The sequence below is a fragment of the Ambystoma mexicanum genome, chromosome 6p, assembly GCF_040938575.1.
Source record: "Ambystoma mexicanum isolate Mex_15411 chromosome 6p, UKY_AmexF1_1, whole genome shotgun sequence".
Taxonomy (NCBI): domain Eukaryota; kingdom Metazoa; phylum Chordata; class Amphibia; order Caudata; family Ambystomatidae; genus Ambystoma; species Ambystoma mexicanum.
The window spans coordinates 381446195-381465573 of record NC_090935.1 but is presented as its reverse complement, the minus strand read 5'-3'; the positions used below and the strand labels follow the sequence as shown (position 1 = coordinate 381465573).

General features: G+C 44.7%; 1 protein-coding gene across 3 annotated transcripts in view; it reads left to right on the top strand.

Moving 5' to 3' along the window:
• The window catches only part of LIFR (LIF receptor subunit alpha), a 624070-nt gene that overhangs the window by 556971 nt on the left and 47720 nt on the right, over positions 1-19379 (top strand). For all 3 annotated transcript variants that reach the window (XM_069627155.1, XM_069627156.1, XM_069627157.1), the window contains exons 18-19: positions 8483-8644; positions 11416-11509. In XM_069627155.1, coding sequence (XP_069483256.1) covers positions 8483-8644; positions 11416-11509 — 256 coding nt within the window. The remainder of the gene's footprint in view (positions 1-8482; positions 8645-11415; positions 11510-19379) is intronic.

The window sequence follows — 19379 nt, the reverse complement described above, 5'->3', positions numbered from 1 at the left end:
GGTATCCTCCTCCACATTGCCACCTTCAACTCTCACTCAGCTGTCAAACACTCATCTGACATCTGCCATCTCCTTGTAGAACTCGTCCTGGATGTTCTCGTCTGACTGAGACGTGGTTCATGGCCTGATCTGTCATGAGTTTTGACACTCTCCTCCCTGATGGCTACAAGGTCCTCTCTGGGCCCAGAACCAACCGTCCCAGTGGGGGTGTAGCCTTGAGCTTCCCAGAGTGGATGTCTGCCTCTATCATTCCTATGCAGAACCATTCCTCCTTTGAATGCCTGGTCTGCAGGCTCTCTCTCTCACTGTGACCACTATCTACCGGCCACCTGGCCAGGTAATCTCCTTTCTCTCTGAGTAGGTGCACCTTGCCTCCTCCCTCCTTGCCTTTACCTCTCAACTTCTCCTTCTCAGAGACCCCAACATCCACCTGGATGTTTCCTGTCCTCCTTCTGGACTCTTTTGAAACCTCTGTGACTCTCTCTCTCCGTCTCTCTGAAGGGCACATCTTTGATGTTCTGATCTCCTCAGACCTCCCCCTCTCTAACCTTCTCACCACTCCTCTCGACTGGAGTGATCACTTTCTCATTTCCTCTCGTCTGTCTCTCGCTACCCCTCAGGCAAAGCCTACTCCAGCTCTGACACCTAACTTCTCGGTCATCCGACCCATGAAGCGTTTGTCAGTTGAGGCTTTCGCCACCACTTTCTCTCCTCCCTCTGCATCTTTGGCTTGGCTGACTCACACCTTGACACAGCCCTTTCTAACCATCACTGCTCTATCTCTGACACTCTTGATGTACTTGCCCCTGTCATGAGGATCCGCCTGAAGCCCAAATCTAAGTGCAACTCTTGGTACGACGATCGGACCTCGTCACCCTTAAACCTAAGTGTAGGGTGGCTGAGAGGAAGTGGAGGGCAACAGGTACACCCTCTAACAAACTGGCCTGCCGCTTTCTCCAAAGGCAATACAGGCACTCTGTCCTTGCTAAGAAGAAAGCGCACTTCCAAGCCTGCGTCTCTGTGGCATCTAACTACTCGGCTGAACTCTTTAAAATCTGCAAGGAGCTGGTTAATCCTGCTGCAGTCTCTACTTCCCCTGTATCCTCCCAGGCCCTCTGCATGGCCCCAACTTCTCATTTCATCACTAAAACTCTGGACATCCCGACCACCCTTTCCTCCTCTCCATCCTCCTCCTCCTGCAGCCGCCTCTCCTCCTCCCTTCCACTCCTTTCCTTTGTTCACCCCTGACAAAGTTTCTAGATACGTCTGATCTATGATAGTCTTGTCCAAATAGGTTCTTCCAAAGCCATCAAGTACCACATTGACCCCCTGGCTCCAGCCTTGGCCGATTTCTGCATCACTCTTTCGCCACTGGAAAATTCTCCTGCCCTGTGAAGCATTCCCTTGTGCACGCTCTTTTTAAGAAACCTTCTGCTGATTCCTCCTTCCCGGCCAACTATCGCCCAATCTCAATTAGTCCTTTCCTGGGCAAACATCTGGAAAAGCTGGCCTTCTCCCAGCTTAACCTACACACACTGAATTTGTTGGTTGTCTCCATGACCATCATTCTGGCTTCAGAGCAGCCAGAAGCACAAACTGCTCTCCTGAACATCCTTGAATACCTGCTCTCAAACCTCGATTCTAATCTTCCTTCTGGCCATATCCTCCTCGATCTTACCTCTGCTTTCGATGCGGTCAACCATGCCATGCTGCTCAACCGGCTCTGTGATAACCTGGGTATCACTGATCAGGCTCTGGCCTGGCTCTCCTCCTTTCGCAATGATCCATTTTCCCAGGTCCAACTGAGGGCCTTCCTCTCCTCTATCCCTCTCTCCCTCTACATGTGGTGTTCCCCAGGTGTCTAAACTTTCTCCCTGACTGTTCAACCAATACCTGGCACCTCTTGCCCACCGCATAGCCGCCCTATGTTCCAACTTCTAGTGCTATGCGGACGACACTCCACTCTCCTTCAGGCTCCCCTCAGCCGCCTCTACTCCTTATCTCTTTCCAGACTGTCTTTCTGCAATTCAGGAGTGGCGTGCCACCAATGATCTCTGCCTTAATGCCAGTAAGACTGAGATCCTCCTCATCGGAACACCAGCTCCCTCTTTTCCTCTCACTCTCTGGCTGCCCACCCTGGGCCCTCTTCCTTCTCCTACCTGTGAGGCTAAGAACCTCAGGGCCATCTTCAACTCCACACTCTCCTTCTCTCCTCACATCTCTAAGAAGTCAAACTACCAGCTGCACCTCCTCAGAGGTATTCTTCCCATCCTCACTTTGTCCCAGAGGCTCACTGTCTCCAGAGCTCTAGTTCTCTCTAGGCTTGACTACTGCAACAGCCTCTTTCTAAATCTTCCTGCCTCTACTCACCATCTTCAACTATTCCAGAACAGGACTGCAAGACTTTTCCTTGGCCTCAAGCCCAGGGATTGTATCTCTCCAGCTCTGACATCCCTTCACTGGCTCCCAGTGCTGTCAAGGATCAAGCTCAAGACCCTTTGCATTGTCCACAAGGCTTTCTGGGGCCTGGGACCACACTACCTCCAACCCTCTTTTCCTAAATATCTGCCTTCTCGAGCTCTCCCCTCTTCCACCTCCAACTATCTGAGGGTCAGTCGCTTTTCCAAGCAAAGAGTTGGTGGCAGATCTCTTTCTTCGGCTGGAGCCTCCCTCTGGAACAGCCTCTTGGCCTCTCTGAAACTTGAGCAGAACCATCTCCCATTCTAGAAGCAACTCAAGACCTTTCTCTTTGCTTCTGCCTTCTCACTTCCTCCCCCTTGCTGAAAATCAGCCTGTTCCATGCACTGGTCACCTGGTCACCCTCTGAACTTGGGACCAGGTCCCTGCCTGTCCAGTTGCAATCGTGCACTGCCCCTTGGTTCCCCTGCAGTTGTGGTCTGTATCTGTAAACCTGCAGTCCCCTCCCTTGCACTTGTTTGCCACCCGCTGGCTGCAATCCCTGCTCTTGCGCTATCTGAAGGACACAAGGCCTAGTAAAATCATTGTTTTGTCCTTTTTGTTTCCCTCTCCTTGTCTTGTCGCGCCTAGAAACAATTGTGTACAGGCGCGTTATAAATGCCATATCATATTCACCAAAAGATCATAATCACTGATGCCCTAATACTCAAACTAGATTACTGCAGCTCTCTCTATTGGTCTGTCTTCAGAAAACCTAGAATCCCTCCAAATTATCCAAAATAAAATGGCAAGGTTCATACTAAACCTCCTGCCTTACGATCATATCACTCCAGCTCCAAAAACACCACTGGTTACCCATCAAAACTAAAATCGAACTCTGAACCCTACATATTACCCACAAAACAAACCATCCACTCTTCTAGACCCTTATACAATCAATAATTCCTTAAGCTTCCCATCCCACATAGATACCTACGGTCATCAAATAAGAATAAACTCACACCTCTCATATTACGGCACAAAAAACACAGAGGGAAATCATTGTCTTCCATTGCCCCCACCCTATGGAACATATCAGACTACATCTCACAATAACCCAAATTCAACACCTGGTACACTGCCAACCTTAAATCAGAAACCTAACACCACCTCAACCTTCATACACCTTACACTTCGTCTGCTTGACTCCACTCCCTCCTTCATCTGGACACCAATCCTTTTTGACTATATAAGCACTTGGATACCCCAGATGCTCCTCCCTACTCCCGCTCCTTCCACCTTGGTTATTACTTACCCCTCCAACCCTTCTCTCCCTCCCATCATCTATCTTTAACCACAATAGCACTTACCTGATCTGCACCTTCAGACCCCATAGCACTTTTACCTCTTTAGTAAACTTTATTTACTTTCATTCAAACCCTACCCTTGCTTCATAACTCTTCTCGTGCTCATCCACTCCTCCCCCCTCTGTCTCATTAGCAATTATGGAACGTGCTCTCTTGGGTCTTAAAATTGTTTGCTTACTAACCCTAATTAAATGTCAATGATCTTTACGTGCTTTTACATCCTGGCTGCAACCAGGTGACATCAGCACGTTGAAGCACTTGTGTGATCTGGCGCCTTTATACAAGACACCAATAAAATAAAAGTAACACGTAAAGCAAAACTTTGGTAGCAATAATTGAATAAGTCGTAAAGTAAACCGTGATAATTATCACAGTACAGGGTACTGATGGGGGTGCACAAGATAGCTGTAATCCAAGGTTTTGTTGGAATATCCAGATCTTCAGTTCTTTTCTAAACCAAAGAAGACTTGGAGCATTGTGGATTGTCACTGTGACCTAGAGTGTAGCATGCGAAAGACTGTTTTTCTGTTTCCTAATTTTCTCCTTGCAAGCCAGTCTAGTTTCCAGTCTGGTGGTATTCCTACTGCAAGACTTACTGTGATTGTTATCCGATTCTGCATTCCTTATGCAGCTGCCTTTGAACCTTTACACTCCTGCTCACTGAGATTGCTCACCCTGAAGACGATTTTCCTTTTTGCGCTCATCTTGACTAGGCAAGTGGCTGAACTCTAGGCCTTATTGGTTAAACTCTCCTACCTTGTTTTCCCTCACAGAAGATACATCTCCTGTTTTGTCCTCTCTGCCACACCCTACTGAGATAGAGGAGTGGTTTCACGGTCATTTCAGCGTGAGAATATCATGCTGGCAGTAATGCTGTTGCGGTTCCAACGTGGATCGAACAGGCTGGTCGGCATTGAAAGTCTGCTCTGCCTCACCTAAACTGCATGGAAATCCACCAAAATCCCCAGGATCGATACAAGTTTGGAAAATTGATGGTATCTATTACAGAGACTTTTACTTCAATTTTACCAATCCAGGGATATATGACCACCCTTGTTTTGTTTGTCTTTTAAAGTTGATTGTGTGGCACGTATTCCCATTGTCATGGTTTACAGTAACCTCTACCAATGAGGGGGGGTCCCTTATTAGCCTCCTGTGGATTCGTTTTGGGAGATTTCTTCGTGGAGAACCAGCTCCCTATCTTCAATCCCCTCCCTTTTCCCTGCCTTCACCATCCATGTCTATCAAAGTGATCAGTTTGGCTCCAGCATGCAGGGTCCAGTAAGCATCCTGCTTCTCCCCAGTTATCCCATGGTGCATTGCATCCAAGCTGACCATGTACGCCCAGTTATGCTAATCTGCATGTAGGTACGCTGTCACTAGGAGAAGATGTAAGGGAACCCTCTTCACGGCCACTCCCTCCACGGACAAATCACTTTGTGATTTAGATGTTGTTCAATGTCTGGCTTCCTCCATACAATTTATCAAAGAGTTCTGGACACATTTTACATTGTCACTGCCATTACAAACTAGGTTTAACATTCGAGAAAACAATGCAAAGGGTTAATAGCTTAGCACTGATGAGCATCTGCATGGAACTGCAGGTAATCACAGGGTGTCCACATATGGCCTATCCATGCCATTTCGGGAGAGCCACATGTATTGGCAGTGTTTTAAAAGCTTTAACTCGAGCATCATTTGTCAGATTTCTTGTCTGTGTTCGGTTTTCCTAATTTGATTGTCATAGAGCAAAGTTTCTATCGGCATGGAGACTGTCTACACCTCACTGCGTCTCTGGGGCTGCTTGCCTAATAATGAAGGGGTGTGGCCTAGATGCCTGGTCCAGCTGCTCCTTTTGCAGGAGATTTTGGTTGAATTCCAGAGCTAACCTCCTACTGTAATTGCACAAAAAGATAATAAAAATGATACACAATGCTTACCTGAGGTATTATCAGTGGTTAAGAAGCATTGACTCAAACATGTCCATTGTGTGTTTTTTTTTGTCTATCAACTCTCCACGCCCTTTGCCAACACAAACATTCACTTGGTGTGCTACAATGCTTGCATACATTGGACAGCTCATAACATCCTGGGCTCACATGAAGCTTTTGAAAAACCATTAATCCTGCTGATTGACAAATTGGTCATCTCATTTAGGCTGTGATTGTAAACTGATATTTACTGTGCGAACTATCCCCATTATGTGTTAAGGACTTTTGCAAGTCCACAAGGTAAAACATGTGGCTTGTAGTGGGAGATCTCCAAACAGATAGTGGACATTCAATGGCAGAAATGGCAATCAGATATGTATTTGCAAAATGTGTTATAAAGGTGACATACGTGTCCCTGTGTAGAGTGTCGAGAGTTATTGACCAGGAACACACTGAAAACGATTATTCAACTGTGCAGCTTTTGAACAGATGCTCTATGCTTAAGGTCACATGGTGGACTGAGCAGTCATATTGCTGGGTGCTTTTCAATAGTTCAGCAGTGACCTGTGAATGACACCCCAAACGGGGTGGTAGAGGAGGCTGATTAGAACATAGAAAAGGGCAACACGGATGAATATAGTCTACATCTATTGCAGTATTTACAGTTGTGTACAGTTTACCTCATGGGCTCTTTCTATTGATAGGAGCTGAACGTTTAAAGCATCTTAAACCTCACCAATGTCTGGATACTGTTGACTTCAGGTGAAGGATTTAGTGGTGAGGTGCAAGGCGTGAAAACTGGAGGAAGTGGGAAGGTTGAGAGAATGTGAGGGCTGGTAGGTGGCATAGTTCGAGCCTGATAGGTTATCAATTTTAAAGCAGAAGAGTGACTTAAATAACGAGTGTGGTGGTAATGTGTGGCGGGTGCAGGTGGCAAAGTTGAGAACTGTGCTAACGGGCAAAGCAGTAGAGGGGTAGTCCCATGAGGAGGGTGGATCGAGGACTAGAGTTGCGACCCTGAGTCTTTGTTGGGTGATTGGTGGGGAGGGGTAGATTTTATTGATGTTGAGCAGGTTGAGACTAGGAGGTACTGTTTAATTTTGTCACCACTTTCAACAATTGTCCCCAGGTTGCAAGCTTTGGTCGATGCAGCAAGAGGTCGAGGATGATGGATGAGATATGGGTAGCAAGCAATAACGAGGAGGATAAAGATATGAGTGAGGCTGTTATAGCTACTGGAGTCCTGTAGGACATGCCTACAGATGACCACTGGTGAGAATTCCTACACCAGCGACTCAAGAGCAAAAATAAAAAAGGTCTCTCCCCTCACAACCACCCATATCCTTAACTTTAAGTCCAAATCCCTGCCTCCATTTGTATATTATGATACTCCCTCTTGATGGACACAGTGGGCTAGTCCTGAGGTTTAGGACTCCATTGCAAAGGCTAAGAGGAGGGAGTCCTAAAGAGTAGGACATAAACTCATAGTCCTGAAACATTTGGATTAGTCCCCTTACAAAAACAGCATCCGCCCCCTCCATCTCCTCTATTCCAAAGAGGTATGAGAATTCCTACCTGCACCAACTGTCAAAAATGCTCTTCTTTCGTTGGAGCCTTCTCCTGTCAATCCCAAAATGTTCTTCCCAAGTTACATAATATGAAACCGGACAGCGCTGCCAACTAAAGGCACAACATTCTCACCACAGTGCCCACAATTATGCAAGCAGTGATAATTGAAATGGTGTCACTGCTTGGACAGAAAGAGGGAAATCGATTAGCACTCTACCCGGCAGCACCTACTGCCCGAAAGTAAAACACAGCCAGGAAACGAACACAAATGCTGCTAGAAAGCTCAATTTAAACAGGGTGCTAGATGCAAATTTAGGGGATTTGGTCTTCTGTGAAATGCCAAGTATATATGTGTTTTGTCAACCTTTTTACTTGCTATTCTTATTTTGCACAGTTTGTGTGAATGATGCATTGATTTTAAAATCAAGCTTCTTGGTGTCAACTTGTGCCCTCTGTGATCTCAAGGTATTGATTTCTCTGCTGCACATTAGGAGCAACTGAAGAGACTTGAAATGATGTACAACTGTATGATACATCACACAACAATGCCTCTGTATAGCTCAATGAGTGGGTATCAGCCAGTAAGATGGCTCCGTGGTTTGAGCTCTCACTGCTGCGATCAAAGGTAGCAGGTTCGAATCCTGGCTAGGCCTACTCAGCCCTTATCCTTCCGAAGTTGATTGAGTACCAATTTCAGTTGCATGATAATTGCATGTAAATATTCTATTTAAAGTGCTTTTTGCGAAAGCACTATACAAATCATTATCATCCTCATGGTTCTGAAGGCGCAATATGTTGTCCAATGCAATGCACCCCAACATATTTGAGCACTGTGAAAAATGAGCACGGGAAAGTGTTGTGAATGTGATCGAAGTTTACCCTCGTAAATGTGCAGCTCCAAGAGTGATTCACACAATGTCCAGTTGGATTCCGCAACAGTCTTAGAAGGTGATATAGATATGGATTATCTAGGCTTTACTCCTAGTGGCTGCTGGAGAGACAACAACACAAAGCACTGAGCTTCAAACAAGTGACTGACTATGGAGCTAATCTTGCACTTGGAGCATTGTCCTGCCGATCGGGTCCTCATTGCTTTTGCTGCAGACGCTTCTCAAGGTGAAGCGATTGAGATCTCACATTATCTGCTATTCAGTGAAGCATTTCAACTGATTTGTCACTGTATGTGATGTATGTGCCATGTTTTGTTTTTTTAACCAGGGCGGTCTGACATGAAAGTTAAGAATATCACAGACACAAAAACAAAAATATTGACGATACGTGATCTTAAAAGTGGAACCCGCTACGTGTTGGGCTTGCAAGCCTATACTGGAGGTGGAAAAAGCCCGCTGAGATCCTTGTATGTGGATACACCGGACAATTGTAAGTAGGATTCTGGAATACTGTACATGTATGATCATCTCAGGCCTGCCCTCCTTTACCATAATGAAAATAATCAAACACACACACATCAAACTGGAATTCTCATTTGGGTTAAACAAGAGGTGCGTGATATGGCAGGTTACACAGGTGGAGCGGGTAGACGTTCTCTTTGTAGCCGAAGCACACATGTACATCAATTGGGTGTAACAAGATGTGTGTTATATGCGTGATTACATGGGCGGAGGGGTTTAACATTCTCTAAGCACTGCTTTAGGATTTAGTTGTCATACCAAAGACCATCGAAGGCCAGAAAAGTATGAATAAGGAAGTCAGTGAAAGGGCCCAGTGGATACAAAGAACTGTTACAAATATTTGGTTCAGTTTGCCACCAAATTCAGTGTGTTTATTCAGCATTCACACACTTCCCACCAGACAATTCTTTCAGATGCTAAACTGGAGTTCAACTTCCATTGTTTTTTAGTGATATTTCATATCGGGCTACCAACAACTAGTGATGTAAAATGAGCCACTTCATAAAATACCACATATGAGTTAACGAGAAGTAGTAACTTTAAATGAGTGGTATTGTAATAAACCCCTTGTGAATTGATCATTTGTACATGTTTGACGTTATTGACTGCTCGTTCATGGCCTCTGCTGCATGACACTAAAATGCCAAGAGTGGCCATCCGCTCCCAGGCAAGGCAAATAAATGCAAACGGCTAGATCCTAACTTCCTATACCTCCTAGACTGAAATATAGTTGCTTTAGTTTTGGACCCCACCTCCATCCTGTTGATCTTATGAACTAAATCAATAGTATGCAAGGGAACATGCACATAACACATTCAGTTTTTCGCTGAATCCGATATGAGGTTTGTAACTTAGAATATCCCTGGCCACATCAAACCTAATGAGCGACAGCAAACCTAATGAGCGACAGCTGCCATTGGAAAGTTCTGGTGTTGTCCACACAGCATTGGGCAATACTGAAGGATTGTGCATTCATGAGGATTCTTCGGGGTTCTGATTAATTCAGTCCTAGTTTGCAGCATTCTACAATTGTACAACATGAAACCATATATCCAGGAGTCAAATGTTACCCCCAACCCACCCAGCCCAGTATCACTTCTGAAGACCACACTCAACAACTCGCCACCCTCACCCCAGGTTTCACCCCCAGAACCTGCTTCAGCCCTGTTAGATGTTTCTGAGTAACTCAACTATTCCCTGCTAGCGTAAATGGTAGGCTGCCAGTAAATGATATGTTGTAAGGACTGCCACCCCACAATAACCATCTAATATATGCCTGTAATCTCTGCTGATTTATACTGTTCCATTGCTTCCAACTCAAGAAATACATTGGAAATAGTAAAGCTGGCCTTTTCATGGAAAGCAAATCTACATCTGCGCAGGATGATCTGACCGTGCTCCCTTTCATGGCTAAGCTCTTTCACTGTGGAAGCACTTGTAGTTGTGTGGTTTGTGTCACATGGCTTGCCCTTCCTCTGTAGGACATGTTATAGATGTATTTACCCACTCTTTCTTGCTGTGTGCACACTTAATGCAATAAACCCGTTTCCAGGGTTTCAAGCTGGACAGTAATTGAGAATCATTCCTCAGTTGCTATGTCCCGAAATACCTCCCTGCTAGAGCTCTTCGGTCCTCTAGCTCCTCTGGAATGGCCTCCCTGCCCCTCTCCATCTTGAGCCAGATCTCCTAAAATTCCAGAAGCTTCTCAAGACCTTGCTCTTCTCTTCTTCCTTCTTCCTCCCCCTCCCCTGCTAGTTCCACCTGCCTCTGTCTGATTGCCGGTCTCCCTCATGAGCCTTACAGGGTCCAAGCCGTCCTCGACCAGTGTTCCCCCTCTCCCCTGACTGGCACTTGCCCCGGGGCACCCTTCCCTGACCAATCAACTTAATCTGGTCCACCCTGCCTCGCACTGACTACCACTTCCCCCCTTTTTGCCTGAGCACTTTCCCTCCTGGGCCTCCCTTGCACTTGCCCTTCCCTGTGCCCCGCTCTCTCCTGCACTCTTCCCTCTTCCCCTCTCCCTACACTGCACATGCATGATCCGAATGTCACAAGGCCTAGTAGGACGTTATCGTTATCCCTCTCCCTCTGCCCCCCACCCCTTTTTGTCTTGTGGCGCCTATAAACACTTTCTGATTTATAGGCGCCATACAAATGTTAAATAAATGAATACAATAAATAAACATGTGGGAATCGGTGCCTCTCCAGGTCACCCATAGTTCAATGAACCTAAACACACGAGGGCATCCTCAACGCTCTAACACATCAGGGTTCCTCGACTCTCACTTCTGAAATTCTGACTTTGGATTTGTGTGACAATCCCTAGACACAATAAAAACTTGCCCTGTGCATCTGTACATTGCCTGCGAGAACCCAGCCATGCTTCCCCAACTGCATGGCAGTGTGGAGCAAATGGAAGATGGAATACTTTGCAGATTGATACCTGCATGCACATCTTGGAAGAGGTGTACATTTCCCAAACTCATAACCCCCTGGACCTCCAACACTCGCCGCCATGTTGAATACGTTCACAGTCCTTGCGTGGCTCATATATTCCTTGCCAAATATAAAATGGAAGGCGCAACTAAACCCTGCAGAGATGCTGGCGTAGTTTGATTCATTGAAATAGGCTGCAGCAGCAGGGCTTGTGTTCCTTTCAGCCTCTTTGCATACAGAATTAACATGTGCCAGTTGTCATGTTGTCATATATGTAACGTGTTTTCTTCTCTTGCTTCTCAGTGGTGGGACTCATCCTGGCCATATTCATTCCGATTGCTGTGGCATTGCTGCTTGGAGTCATGACCAGTACAATTTGCTACCGCAAGAGAGAATGGTAAAACAGATTGTATCATGCTTCGTGCTCAATACTTGAGTTTTTACACTTTCTTAAAGCATATTATTGCTGCATTTTGTATTCCTAATTTACGCTATTTAGTGAACAAAATAATGAACCGCCGATGTATCTGACGTATCGTACACCAATCTATGTGGGTGAACGTCGCATTGCCTGGTGCGTATTAGCTAGCGCCACCCAAGCTGTTTCTGTCAGCTGCGTGGGCAGAGAAAAACACAGATATCTTGCCGGGTGGGGCTATTTTTTTGCACAAGCAACAATTAAACGAGCATTGACAATACCAACAGTTTGAGCTTCTGTGTAGGCATGGAAAAGGCACTTGCCAGGCACAGCCGTAGTGGTATTAACTAGCAGGTTCGAAATGGCGCGAGCACCTGGGCATCTAATAGCAGTGCCTGGCAGATGCCTAATACTTGTACATAAGCCAATATTGTTGGCTTTGCCAATGCTTGTTTTTAACAAGACTTCAGTGAAGGACACACGTAGTCTTTCCACATTAAGTGGCCGAAGGCAGACCACGTTAAGACATTTTTATTACACCAGAAACGGGTTTACCACGCCAGTCAAGTCATTAACTCTCAGAAGACTTGCTTTGAAAAAACACTGGCAGGCACTCCGAGTGCAAAGTTCAATTATATATTATAAAGATTGATTAAAGAGAGCTCAAAAAGATCCCATGAGGAGGTGTTTTGGGCGGGGAGGGGCAGGAACTGGGTGGGAATGTCCTTAGGGATTAGCATGGGCATCAGAAGTCAATAGGTGGGCAACTAACCAAACCACACCTTCAGGCTTTGTGTCTCTCATATGCCATTTCTCCCTGTCTGTACTTTAATTCAATAGTTTTGGCTATCAGGTGTCACAAGCAACACCCTAGAGCCCAAACTAAAAATAAAAAGAATGTATTTAATTGTACTAACGTTCTAAAATCGATCTTTTAAAAATGGTACTATTTTAATTTCTAATAGTATACATTTTATTCCTAATAATATAGTTACACCGGTCTTATTGAACGATTTGTATAATCAAGCCCTAGAATAACCATATATATTATTTTCTGATTGAAAATGATTATGTAAAGATGGACAGTCTGGTCCACGCCTATTGTACTCTTTTGAAATACCCCTGTGAGAATGGAAAGGGACAAGTAGCACTGATGAGGGTGCAAGACTGCTTTGCATACCATCAAAGACCTATTTGGAAGCATAAGAATTAAGAATGACCACAGATCATTATATATGTAAATAATGTTGGTGATAGAAGGATTGTAAGCTTGAATCACGAAGCACACAATGCATGCTGGCCTTAATACTCCTGTAATTTTCCAGAGGGCTCACCCTAACATGCAAATATTAGAAACAATGAACCATGTTCACTCATTCGCAGAGCGTTTGGCTTTGGATTTGAGGATACAATGGTGGTGATTGGTCACTCCAAAGGGGTACAAAGACTATCTAGAGATAGTTTCCTTCCCACATTAAGAGCTTTAGCCTGGGCGGGGTCGACTGGGGCATACAATTGGCTCTGGCACCCATGAAAAAGTGACCCACAGTTGGCAATTTGTTCATTTGAGACACTGTTTAAGCAGTACCCAAGTAGAGTTATTTGGTAAAATGTGTTGCAAATTGGTCTTTTTTTAAAGAATGTGTGTTCAGTAATACTCATCCAAACTACTAGCTGCATAGTGCAGTAACTTTTCAATGTGGCGCATTTTGCTCAAGAAACGGGCCCACTTTGACCAAAAAAAACTGGCCTTCACTAGCATGTTGAGCGCCATTCCCAGAGAAAGGATGACGGTCCATATGCTCAGTTGCCCAATGCACAGACTTCCTGACAGATATATGTGTATGTACTGAATGACAGTAGCTTGATTGGGTAATGCCCGCCAAAAAAAAACGAAGCAGAAAATAGCAAGGGCGAAAATGGCGCATTTTTTTGAGTCAAATGTTTGATCTTAAAATGGAAAAAAGTGTAAACAAAAAAAAAGGTATTTTCGGAATTCGATTTTCGGCCTCGCTATTTGTTTTTCTGTATTTTAATGTAGATCCGCTTGATTGTACTGTCGTTCAGAAAGGGTGGTACTTATTTCTTTGCTATCTGTTATTATTTCTTTGTACAAGTTCAATCACCTGATGATACTGAGCATGGCCAGAGAGTAATCCAATTTTTGTTACCAGTGAATGTCCTCTTCATATATTTTTCTTTCCTGGTGATGGCAACTCATAGAAAATCTAGCATGTTCATAATGTTCAAAACCGTTTCATGAAAATGGAATTACAATAATGTAACTCTACATCATTAGAATAAAGAAAAACGGTCTGACTGTTGGACAGGCTGCCCACACTTAGGGGACGTTTCTGAGATGCGCGCAAACATAGAACAATGTTCTTCCATGAAGGTAAAAACTTTCCTTACAAAGAAATAATGTGGTGCAGGGACATGAAAGGCTTAGCTTTTGCATGTGCCTGATGTATGGCTTGACAACAGCCCTAGCAACCATCAGGAATGCAGGGCAGCCACATGCAGGCGATTCTCCTTCCAGCAGCACTGGTTTAGCAAATAAAAAAAATAAAAAAATAAAATACATAATAGCATTTCTTAGACATCAGCACCACGTTTCTAGTTTAATGAAAGCTTAAGAAAACGTTCTTAAATTAGAAAATTGGCAGTTGTAAGGTAGGCATGGTATCACAAGTATGACAGGAACACAAGGGAACAGTTTCAAAACCTTTTTTATCAAATGTTCGGATGGGTGGGAGAAATCCTATCTAGCCCTATAACTAAGGGGAGTGATAACCATCAACATTAAAGAGAACAGTCCTAGTCAAATAAAAATGGCCTATACTAATAAAAAATGAATGGCTGCCCTTACTCCAATACAAAAAATGTGAAAAGGGGATGTGTAGTTCAAAAAGGAAAATCGGTGTTCAAAAGAAATGTCAGGATGTCTGTGTTCACCAAGGATAACTCCCTTCCCCCCATTCACATCACGGGGAGTTTTAAAGAGTTCTTGCCGGGTGGCTGGCTCATACATTTCACAGGATTTGAACACTTCAAACCACTTGGTACAATCCACAATGTTAGTTTTTCCTTGACATAAATATTTCCACAACAGAATCTTGTCGGGCTTTCCTTGCCTTGATTTCAAAGACAGTTTCTTTGTAGGCTTCCCTTGTCTTAGTTCCAAGCAATAAAAAGACTCATGATTCTGACCCATCAATATTTCAAACCAGACTTCTCAGGCTTCTCGCGGTTTAGGTCTGGGTTTCTCGCTCTGGTCTTTCAAGTTTGTTACACCAAAATTTCCCAACAGGTCCCTCAGGTTTCTCTCACCCGAGTCTGGACCCCTCCTTACTGTAATGGTCTAAATTTCACTTCCTGATTTTTATTTCAATTTCCTGTTGAAGACTTTTGCATGTGCGAGGATTTAACAGGTCCCTCAGCATGACCACTTTGACTCTCACACTTAACACAGTTTATACGTGCTCTCCTAGCACCAGTGCCTTCTGGAAAAATTAGTTATCTCATGTACATGTTCTCTCTAGCACTCATGGTTTGGCACTTTTCATAACACAATATCCTCTTTGTGATGAATGCACAGTTCAACACCGGCTTCCCTCTGTCTGGCTCAAATCTGTCTTCTCAATTGGGTTTCTCTCTGTCGGGCTCAAACCTTCTTTTACTACAGGTAACCTTTTTGCACTTTAAAAGAATGTTTGCCCTCAGTTCAGAATTCTTCCTTTGCCTTTTACTTTAAAACTTAGAATGTACACTTCCAGATCTCTGCCCCTCTTCAGACACACGCATACCACTGGGTTTCTCTTGCTCTGACTCACCCAGGTATCATGGCGCTGGCAGGTAGCCCCCTCTGGATATGTGGACTGATATCAGGGTCCCACCGCCTGCCACTCAGACTCTCTGGGGTCTATTATTGGGCTATTATTGGGGCCTCGCCAGCAGAGTCCTGTTTGCCTGATTTCAACAGATAGGAGACACAGCTCTAGTGACATGCTACATCCCTTTCTTCTCACCGGGCCAGCGTCGTAGCACAGTGTCCTTCATAGGATCTCCTTGGCAGCCCCCAGCCTTTTGGCTTCTCCGCTCCAGACAACGTTTCCAGATCGCTTCTGCTGTTTCGGATTTGAAGAGGGATCCTCTGCCTGTCCCAGCCTTGCAGCCTCCCTCCTGCTCTCCCAAATTCATCTGACTACCCTCGCTCAGCAGCCTCCATTAAGATACCTGTGTGATGCTGATTGCAGATTTGTTTTAAGGGCTGGGTCTGCCTGACCTTGCCTGTCCTCGTTAAGGTGACAGCCTGCTGTCAGAGTGTCTTTGTGGGTTTTTCACTGGAAATCTTCACCCCTCCAGTTCTTCTTCTTCTTCTTCCTCTTCTTCCTCTTCTTCCTCTTCTTCCTCTTCTTCCTCTTCTTTTTCTTCTTTTTCTTCTTCTTCTTCTTCTTCTTATTCTTCTTCTTATTCTTCCTCTTCTTCTTATTCTTCTTCTTCGGATACCATGTCTTGCCTAGGGTATTCCCATGAGAATGACCCGGATTCCCCGACCCTGGTGATACTCACGTGCTCGTCCACCCCCAGGGCTGGGATCTGGAAGCAACAGCCCTTCCCTGGCCACCTGAATGGAGGATTCTCGGGTCTCAATGGGAGAATACCTCTAGGTTTCTCATATAGTCTTTTAAGAAGTTATCGTAATGGCACTGGAGCACATGTCCTCCTCCCGAAACCTCCCCCCTCCCACACAAGAGATTTTACCAGCTTTTGCTGCTGGAAAGCATAACATCTCCATCCAATACTTACACCCACTTCAGAATGGTGGTGCTGGAAACTGGATTTGAGAATGTCAAATTTCCACATTCTTTTTATCATGAACTCAGATTCGGCCCGAAGTACTTTATGGGCTCACCTTCTTGAGGGTGAAGTGCAGCAAACCACTTTAACCTCAAGTAAGTCAACCTGAGTCAATGTTCCGGCACTAAGAGCCTGGGGCGAGACTCCCAAGTACTTCATGTTCACTGCACACACAAGTCGGTGATGTGTCACGCCCACCACTACATTGCATCTCGGGCTCAGGAGTGCCATGGCTGTTGCTTGTTTCTCGGGATCCCTAAAATGCATGTTTCAGCATGGACTGTAGATCATAAATAATTCTGCAGAATGTGGTAATCCCCAGTTTCAAATTATACTCTTTACCTCTTTAATGCGGTACAATCCCACAACGTGGAATTTTTGTATCTGAAATGTAAGAAAAGTGTGAGAAAAGTGTCACACAGGAGGGAATTGGGCTGGAAGAAGTCAGTTCTGTGCTCTGGCAAAAATGGTTTTGCTTGAGTGGCATTATGTGGAGGCCTGAAGCCCACCCCACCTGCATGTTGAGTACTTTAATTAACCACTTATGTACAGGCACGTTATAAATGACAAATATCATGTCATATATCGTATCACCATATGCACGGTTTGAGCACATACTCGGGTGATTCGCAGTATGTAGCGATATATAATGGATTTACACGCTGCATTGAAAAATTGGCCTCTGCTCCCCACAGCAGCCCAAACCTGAATAAGGAAGTGGTGCAATGGAGTCAATATGGTGCATATGTTTTACTATTAGGATGAGTATTGTGACAGATGAAATGAGCACCATCTCCAGTGTGCATTATGTGCTAAGAAGAATTGTATGCTTGAATTACTATAATGGACATATTTTTCAAATGGGTGGTCATTCTTATCTTCCCAAAATGCACATTGATTTTATGCAAAGCAGCCAGCAATCGACATTTGGGGCATCCCACTTTATTGTATGCCCAGCTCTGCCCCTCCGCACCACTCACATCACTCTATCAACTCCCCACACCGCCATGAAGTGATGTCCAGGGGTGAGTTCCCACAGTGAATGGTCTATGTCCAAGACAGGTGTCCTGGGAAAAACGCAAGCACAGGGAGGCAAGCATTCTGCCATTGAAAGGAGGAGGCAGGGGGGAGAGAAAGATGATAGCAGGAGGTCACGTAATGGGGGGCAGAGGGAGTGGAAATGAGGAAAGGGGTCTAAGGAGGGAAGTGGTCGGTCGCCCCACTTCCAGTGCTGCATTTAATGTGGTAAGAAAATAACTAAAGACAATAATAAACAAGCATATAAGAAAACTGTAAAAGATAAATGCAAACAGTTAATCTGGCAGTGGTAATTCATGTGTTGCCCATGCACCTCTCTCGTTATCGAGTGCCCAGCATGCTACTCTTCCTAATCCGGAGACCCTAAAAGCTTCGTAGCTGTTCTTTTTTCACGGTTTAGTAGAAACTGAATTGCTACTTTTAAGCCCTCCTAACCCGTCTGCACCACTTAATTATTAAAATGAGTGTTTGTGTTTGAGCTTTAATCTGAATGAATATGTATGTGGCTTGTTGCTTTTACTTTTGGAATGCCACTAGGGATTGTGTTTAACACCACCTATGTGACATATTGATTTTACTTGTGTAACATTAGAACCCGCTGGTGGGCAGCCAGACAATCTGGTTGCTCAGATCACAGGCTGAACCCCACGATCCGAGCCAGCACTCCGAGCAACCTGGAGGCTGCTTACACATGCTCCACCATCGCCCCCCCAAGCTCCCTTAACCCCCTTCCCACACCTCAACCCCACTTACCTTAGGTGGTGCTGCTGTTGCTCTGCATCCCCGGCCGCCATGAAAATGGAAGAGGGGTTCTTCACAGAGCCCCGTCTTCCATCCCCACGGCAGCCATCGCAGGTAAGTATTATATTTGAATTAATGGGATGCTACGTCTCATCCCATTCATTCAAACAAAATACAATGCTGTCGGAACCCTGTGTTTTCAGATTGAAAAAACTTGGGGTGCTAATAGCAGCCACCGGTTCGGGTGATGCACTGGGGTCCATTGTTAAGGCAGTTGTTGCGCTCAAGCTTATAACTTGGGCTGCAGGCTTTGTTAGCAGCCAATTGAGTGCCTTTTCATTTGCACACATTTATGAAGTGGGTAAAACGTACAAACATGGTTGTGTGTGTGTGTGTGTCTAAGAGAGACAGTGTTGAAGTAGCAAAACTATAATTAAGATCACATGGGACTTGACATGTGAAAACAAGAAAACCTTTTCCTCTAATCTTTCTCCTTATCAATCTAAGGTCACCAAATGTGACCAGCCACTTATCTGGCCATAACCAAACAGTCGTGCAAAACCTTAGTGAAGTTACATTTTGGATGTTGAATGTTAAGATGGATTTCCAAAATCAGCAGCTGCGGGGAGGATTTTTGATGACCTCCTTATTTATGGTATAGAAGGAAGACCCCGAGAGGTTAGCCAAAACCCAATCACGATAGATGAATGAGCATTCAAGGCTTAGTCTCATGAGAAGTGTGAGAGTGGGCTAGGGGTACAACGAGTCCACACAGAGAAGCACTTAATAGTTCAAGTTAGACACTGGGTGTATACAAATACAGTTATTAGACCTTTAGATAAACAGTAAGCATATCATAATCATAGGAAGTATTGTAAATAAAAAATGATATATAACATATTTACACATTCACCTTGGAAATAGAATTGCATATGAATGAATTGCATTTACTCCAGGTCATGTATTTATCCCTCTCCATCCTATTCCCATGGTAGGCCCTAGGAAATGTAGGATGTTTTAATCGAGTGACTACTAATTCAGGGAAGCTTCCCACCCACCCTAAACCAGGCACGTACAATTGTCCTTTGTTTAATCAAGGTCTTTTCATGAATGTGTGTACCTGGGACCACCAGTTTAATAACACGGGACAAGAAACACACAGGGTTGCACAGAAGCTCCCAATGATCCGAAATAATCAACACACTAGTCA